Source organism: Aureococcus anophagefferens (assembly GCF_000186865.1).
Source record: "Aureococcus anophagefferens unplaced genomic scaffold AURANscaffold_40, whole genome shotgun sequence".
Lineage (NCBI taxonomy): Eukaryota > Pelagophyceae > Pelagomonadales > Pelagomonadaceae > Aureococcus > Aureococcus anophagefferens.
Window position 1 is genome coordinate 344,445 of NW_008705597.1, and position 7,610 is coordinate 352,054.

Consider the following 7,610-nt stretch of genomic DNA (forward strand, 5'->3'; position numbering starts at 1 on the left):
CCGGCATCCGAGCATGAACGGTACACCTAAGTTAGGGACCACTTCGAACACGTACCACATCCACGTCCCGCCCAAGGAAAAGTAGACCGCTGTCCAGCCCCAGATTTTCTGTTTACCCCCGCAACTGCCATTTATGTCAGGTTTGTCCTTATATTGCTGGATCCCATACGTGAGCTCACGCGCGCACAATGTCTTAAAAAAGTGCTCGTCTATAAAAGCTCGGTTACAACAAGAATCCCATAGCCCAGCGGCTACAATATCCCTGTCATTCCTGGAAAATTTAGCTGGCACCCAGGTGAGAGATGTGAACATCCTCTTTGTGGGTGGCTGCAGCATTCCTTGCTGCTTCATTGTTTTCTCGATTACTTTCATTGACGTAGAGACATCCTCTCTGGCCAAGGTCTTAGCCATGTGGATGTCGTCAGAAACCCAAGTGTTGGCGACTTCCGGTAGGGAGTCCCTTTCAAATGTGGTTCTGTTTTTGTAATCGAAAACTCCGTGTTGCTTGCACCACACACAAGTTGGCTGACGACACGGGTCTACGCATAATCTGATGTCCTTTGCTAGAGGTCCATGAGAGCAGTACTTGGAAAACACAATATCTTTTCGCTTGGGTCTTAGGTCCTCTCCTCCGGACTGTAAGCTTCTCTCGAGTGCTCTAGCTGGTCTGATTTCTACTCCGTTCATCGTAACCAGCGTCACCACCCAAGTCCAAGGTCCGCGCGTTTCTTTGGATTCTTCCGGCCATACGTAGCTTACCATGTCACCTACCTGGATCCTGGTGTCCGGATTGTCATCATAGCGCGGAGCTGGGCCCATGAGAGTTTGCTTTCCGGGCACTTTCATGTTTGTTACTGGTTGTGTTCTCTGGCAGTAGGTCTCTGCTGGTTCCTCTTCCTCTAATTTCGGGCGCTGCTTTCCGGGCACTTTCATGTTTGTGACTGGTTGTGTTCTCTGGCAGTAGGTCTCTGCTGGTTCCTCTTCCTCTAATTTCGGGCGCCTCTCCTGTGACTCTGCCAATCCTTGTGCTGTTTCTAATTGACTCGCGTCTTCAACAACAATTTCAGCAGGTAACGGAGCTACCTTGGCAGGTAATGGAGCGTCACGACTAAGGGTCACGCCCCAGCCTTGCGCTGGCTGGCTCCGGCTCCACCCGGGTTCTCCTGGAGTGTCCCACCCATCGCGGGTCCCCCCTGAAAAATTCGAGTGCGACCTCGCACGTTTTCTCTGACGGCGACTAGGCTCGTCTCTGCCACGCTTGGCTGCTCTCGTAATAGGCGGACTGAAATTCCGACGCACCCTCTTCTTCAATACAGAGGAGTATCGGATGCCATTTGCATGCGAGTCCTTTTGCATTTCTTGAAGAAGTCGGTATAGGCAACAATGCAATTTTAATGGTGCTGGTTCTTCTTCAAGTGGTTCTATTGTTGCTGGTAGTTTTGACGGTACTGGTTCTTCTTCAAGTAGTCGGTCATGAATTGGGAGGAAACTAAACGCCTTTGGCGATAAGATACAATCTGTGAATGGCGAGCTGTTGTCGCATGTGCGACTAGTCCGCCTTTTTCTTCAAGACAATGTAGATAGGCATGGCAACAGCCGCAATAGGGATGCCGAAGCACAGACTGAATAGAACAAGTGTGACAAACAAAAAATACGCCAAGTGCATTTCCGGTTTGGATTGAAGCGTCCACCCATAAAGATGAAATATTAAAAAAGGGTATCCGTCTTCTCCACCAGTACAAAATAGATTCCTCCAAAGCCACCATGGCATCTTCGCAGCTCGATAGCTTCTATACGGCAATATCCACGTAATTCGCGAATCTCTGTCATGGCTAACAAATTGCAAAAAGTTTGCAAGATGCTGCGGGACAGTACGAGAGATAATAGTGCCATCAAAATTGTCGGGTTCACCGACGGAGAACTTAAATGTTTTTTTTACCATCCATCCAAGAGTAAAAACATCATCCCCTTGATTAAAAACCCAATTCTTACATCTTGTAATTGGTTTGCGGTCGTAGATGTAGCCGTCTACTTCCGCGAGGTCGGATTCACTGACGCAAATCAAATCGAGCTTTTCCTCATCAAGAATGGTGCCGTAATACGACTGAAACATGGCCTGGCTGCTGCTATGGCCATAGTCGGCTACATTACGGGCGGTCGTGGAAAACCGCCAGCTTGGTGAAATATCTGCCACAAAGGCGGATGGCCTTAGCGTGCTCTCAGGGATGATTCGAGAGACGTCTCCAACGACCATCACCATCTTGTAGAAAGACGTCATGTGGGAGTGAATTTTGTTTCGAACCAGCTCCCCGTTGAATGGCATCTTCATATTGCCCCATGCAAAACTATCGAAGTCTATGGGCGCAGGGAAGGTATTAACATAGGTCTGCTGGTTGTACAAGTCCTGGCGTCCAGGCACCCCAGCCCACAGGGCTGAAGATATCAGCTGAATGAACGCTTCGCTATCGTCTTTATACTGCCAGAGAACGCCAACATTTAAGTACCATTCCATGGGTGCAGATCCTCGAGGACGGACGTCGTTGATTTCACCTTCCAAATCAATGGGCTCAGTCAGATGACGAGCATAACCCTCTGGGTAGTCTTCAAACAGGCATCCAACTCCCCCTTCGTCATCTCGACACTCATAGTCTCCATGCCATTCCATCGCCCAGCTCCAGTTGTAGCACGGCTTTGGAGTGTTTAAACCACAGAAGTACTCTGCTTGTCTCGGGCGCACTGCTGGTTGCATTGCCAAGTGGATGTGGTGCACGTGAATCGGGGGATACGATAGAGGCCGGCCAACGGCATCAGTTACGACAATTGAATTTGCGTGTATCAAGATACCGTCATTCCGATCGATTAATTTGGATCTGAGTTCAAAGACATCCGCCCAGCCGATCTGCCACCAATCGTACCCCCCCGTGCTGAGGAGTGGGCCCAACTTCTCAGTAGACCATGTGCTGCCTGATTCTGAGCCAAGTTCGCAAGTGCTGAACATGGGTTTCTTTCCGAAATTATTGTAGTGCGATCCGCTCTTAAGCTTACTCTCGAAAGGATACAACCCGTCATTCTCTGGAACCAAGTCATGATTCCGAAATTTCTGGAAGTCAAGAGTAGTTTCGTAGTAGTTTATCGTCGCAAGCTGTTTTGCCAAATGGAACGGCTGAGGTGCCCCGTAATTCCGACATTCATCATGGTATGTGCGAGCACGTGCTGAAACAGGCCGATTTTGGTTAGGATAGAAAATCCCAGGCACGGCACCAAAATCGTTCCCATACATGGAGTCGTCCAACTGAGATGATACACGCATATTTTTGTCGACGAATTCTGGTAGTTCTCCGCGTGCCATCCTTGGACAACCCAGTATGTGTATCAGCCACGCCATCTTTGAGCTCATTAGGTAATCTCGATTGCAGTGGCGGAACTCAAGGACGCTGCCGGCGGTCCGACCAGGCCAGCGCGGCGCTATGATCGAGAGCGAAGGCCCCCCTGGCCCGACGGATTCCTCGTTGAGGCTGAGACTCGTACAGGTAATCTAGCCACAGAGATCTCAGCTTCTATGAACCGTCAAAATTACTTTGCAATTCTGCGCCACGATGAAGGAAGCGACGCTTTCCGAGACCGTCGCGTGCGTACGCGCGCGTTCTTCGAATAACGCTGGTCATAACAGGTATCTACGCTCTCCCGCAATTCACCATGCCATCTCGCTCCTTGGTCCCGAATTTAACTTTGTCGATTACCTCGATGGCGAAAACGCGTTCGTTTGCGGCGACGTTTTTACGTGTTTGAGCTTGACCGGCGTCGGGCGCAGGCTATTTCAAGACATCGCCGCCAAATTCAGTAAAGACGTGCCGGAGGGAGAAGAAACAGATGAGGACGAAGAAGGAGAAACTGAGGAAGAAGGAGAGAGTGAAGAAGAGGAGGAGGAAGTGAAGTCCGAAGAACACGAACGATGAGGTGGCGTATCAAGCAAGAGTGGCGGTCGACGGCGTGTTCTCTGTAAATGTGCGGGTAAGGTCTGGTGGGGCGTTCTTCGAATCGTGAAATGCGAAGATTGTTGCTCTCAGCGCGGTACGTTCGGTGGGTATGAGGCTTGGGGGTTGAGCGGGTCTTTTTGTGCCGTGTAAAGGCGGCTGTGCCGTGTAAGGATGAGTGGAGTGTATGTAGAGCAAAGAGGGGTGAAATTAGACGGTGAGAGAATGGTGGGACATGAAACCGGTGTGCATCAGAGAATAGTGATTAGCCTAGCGACAGAAAAAGAACCACGACGTCGCCTTCTTCTGAAGTTCCGCAATGAGTCGAGTGCTGCGATGTCACTTGTGGCGCGGCGCGGCACTGCGACGCGATTCTTGGCGGCATGGAAGAGGTTCAAACCACGCCATGTCAATGAGGGATTCATTTATAAATAAACGAGGAATTGTTCGAGGACGATGCTTACTCCAGGAACGGACCCCGGATGTACGGCTTCTGGTCCTGCTGCTCGCCTCGAGCGCGCGTGCTCTGGCATCAGAGCCGCCGCATAACGGGTGTCAGCTGGTGATGATATTGGCGGGCATGCCATGGGCTGGCAGCACTGGGAACAAAAAGCTTGTGAAAGCCGTTGGTAAAATTGCACCTAGAGGTCACGCACGTGTCTTATTGGGCCTACCTGACGCACGTTAGCATGAATTCCAGAGACGCCGAGCTCTGGTACAAAAGCGAAGCGAATTCTCTTGGGTCGCTTGACGCGAAACCAACCGTGCTGTTCAAGACGCATGAACTCACCGAAGAGCCCATGAAGCTTTGCCAGCGCGCCATCGCTTTCACCAGTCATCGAAGTCTCGACGACAAATTGCGATCAGCGGCTGGGGCCGGGTGGATGCCCGCGCGAGCGACCAATTTTGCGACCATTAGAACGTGGGCGACAGCGTACCGACGATGGAAACTCTGGGGCGCAATCGACGTAAATTACAATGAGGCACTGAAGAATCCCTCGGCTGCGTTCCGTGTCATCATCGACCACGTTGCATTCGTGATGAACGTCAAGCCGTCAGAGATCGACAAGCTGGGGCCAATAAGGGCACCCTCGATTGGCGAAGCCAACCCAGGAATTCCATCGTCTGCGTCAAAATCTACTGTTAGCGAGGAAGATATCCTGCAGGAGGTCACAAAGGCGAAAGAGCAGCTGGCTTCCGAGCGTCTTTCCAGTCTCGGGCTCGGCTGGTGTGTGTAATTTGAGCTTAATTTTGAGTCACGTTACTGGTCGGGCATTGCCAAGTGATTCGATCTGAGCATGGTGAAACATGAATGATGTCGGAATCGAGCTGAAGTATGCGGGGACAACCGATTGATCAACTGGACGACGCGAAGTTGGGCGTCACCGCGCACAACAGGGCAAAAGTTAACATCAATACTTGCCTATGGGAGCGTGTCGCATCACTGGGAGAAAGACCAGGAGGCAAGCCGAACCCCGACCTGGCATTCAACGTGACGATTTGGAGGCCTGGTTTCAGCATCCCGCTGAGCAGATTCCCATATTTGGACCTTGATGACCTGGGCGGGCTAGCTGGGAGATGCACGTCTGCTACAGGGAGAACCGGAAATCTCGAGCCCGCCGGCGAGTTCCTGGCACCGATTTTCCGCGCACCAGGTTTCGATTAGATGTTCATCGCAATCCCAGCGGTTATACAGTGCGATAGTAATTTCAAAACTCCGCCCAATGAATGTCCCCATCAAGACACGCAGCCGCTGCGGCAGTCCGACACCCCGAGTACGCCCAAGTAGAATTTAATCAAAGTTTACCACCCCGTAGCTCGAGGTGTGACCTTTACCAGTCACTTAGTCACGGTGGCATGTTGGAGGTGCCCATACTAGTAAGGATTCTAGTAGGCGAGCTGGATTCAAACGAGAAAATTTCTTTTCAAGCAACAGCGGAACTGAGAAGAAACAAGCCAAAGCCAAGACGATCGTTGCCAGAACCCCATCCATGAGGAGAACAAATCTATGCATGATCCGACACTAACGATGGTTGAACGATATCTGACGCTGCGTTTGGCATGTTCCGGGCCACGGGAGGAGAAATTGAGAGGACTTCGCGGTAGGACGTCGGGGTCGGCGGTCCTTAAAAATTACTCCATGTCGTGCGAGGCGAAGCAGGGGCCGAAGACGCTCGTACGGGCGCTCCCGCGGCGCTGAGGGGACGGAGATGAGGGATCTTAGTTTCTGCGGATTCCCCCAGGGCATGGACTGAAGTTTCGGGACGTCCGACCCCGAGTTCCTACTGCGAAGTACTCTCATAATCTCCCCTCGAGACTCGCAACATACCAAACTCAGAGTCAAAAATCGTTCGAACATCGTACTGCAAGCGTTTGTGGTCCACAACTCGCTTAGGATACCTAGGATATGCGTCGCATCATGCATAGGTTTATTCAGCGAATGTCCAAAGCGAGCTCGAGCGAAGTGGAACTCAACACGAAAGTCGCGGAGCTAGAACGACGCCTCGAGAACCTCGGGGCGCCTGTAAACAGGGTGCTAATCATAACCTCAGTCATCCCGATGCCTGAAATAGCCTTCTCCACTGCAAACGCTTTGACCGTAATGTTATAGGTGCCGGCGGTAACGGACTTGATTCCGCTTGCCAGCATCCTGATGTACTGCTGCTGGTCTGCCTCTCTGGCGCCACCGAAGAAACGCGAAAGCATGGGAAACTGCGCAATACCCCACGACTGCCCTCTAATACGAATGTTCGTCAAAAATATAAAATTACTACAATCTGGGTCATTCACGGAACCACCAGTACCGGGTGGTCCATGGCGAGTAGCTCTGGGATTGTTGTTCTTGTTCAGCAAGAGACTTAGCGTCACCACTCCGCGTCGTAAAATTGCTACCCCCTCGTGGAGGAACTTGAAAGGTAAAGCATCGCATATCCTTTCTGCGGCGCGTCAAGAATGCCCGACCTCAAGCAACACAAGAGAGTGACATGTTACTCCACAGCGACCTTGTCGCTGAGACCCGGAGAAGAGCGGGTGATCAAAGTGAAATTCAGTGCGAAAATCCCTGAAGGCCAGTGGGTTGACGATCAATACGACTGTGCTATCAAGGGTGAATGGGCGGACAACCCCCACACTGATGACCCGGAAAATCACCGCAATGGAATGGTCTTAGTAGGAAGGAGTAGAACTGACATCGGAGGATTCATGTGGGAAGGAGACGGTACGCGTTATGGACAGACTTACGTCAAGAATACGCACCAGAACTTACCTATCAGGATTGAACGCGGACAGGAACTAGGAGAAACCAATGTCATTAGCGGAGTGGTCACAGGTTCGGCAGACAGCCGCACCGGGGAAGTATTTCATTTGGACGACGACGCTACGAAACAAGTGGCAGAAAGAGCCTCTAGTGTCGAGCATAAGTTCTCCAAGTTGAAATGGCTCCCCCTGACCTTTATCCAAGTAATAGTATTTTATAGTGGAATCGGTGGATTCGATAAGGGGTTGCAGAGAGCTTGGGAAAAGCATGGGGCGGCGTTCAAAGTCGTCTTAGCCATAGACAACTGCGAGCTCAGCAACGAGATTCACCGAAACACTTTCCCAGGAGTGACTGTTGTAAATCACATACTGGGCAAATCA

General features: G+C 51.2%; 2 protein-coding genes across 2 annotated transcripts; one reads left to right on the top strand and one right to left on the bottom strand.

The window, feature by feature from the left end:
* Positions 1-223: 223 nt before the first annotated feature.
* AURANDRAFT_67520 (hypothetical protein) lies at positions 224-3,280 on the bottom strand (the record flags this gene model as incomplete). The annotated part of the gene is made up of 4 exons (XM_009042971.1): positions 224-262; positions 367-1,489; positions 1,624-1,790; positions 1,838-3,280. The coding sequence occupies 4 exons, from the start codon at positions 3,278-3,280 to the stop codon at positions 224-226; spliced, it is 2,772 nt and encodes a 923-aa protein (XP_009041219.1).
* Positions 3,281-3,596: 316 nt separating this feature from the next.
* Positions 3,597-5,969, top strand: AURANDRAFT_67521 (hypothetical protein; the record flags this gene model as incomplete). Its single annotated transcript, XM_009042965.1, has 7 exons — positions 3,597-3,628; positions 3,671-3,781; positions 3,812-3,934; positions 4,130-4,191; positions 4,620-5,202; positions 5,630-5,677; positions 5,792-5,969. The coding sequence occupies 7 exons, from the start codon at positions 3,597-3,599 to the stop codon at positions 5,967-5,969; spliced, it is 1,137 nt and encodes a 378-aa protein (XP_009041213.1).
* Positions 5,970-7,610: the final 1,641 nt, after the last annotated feature.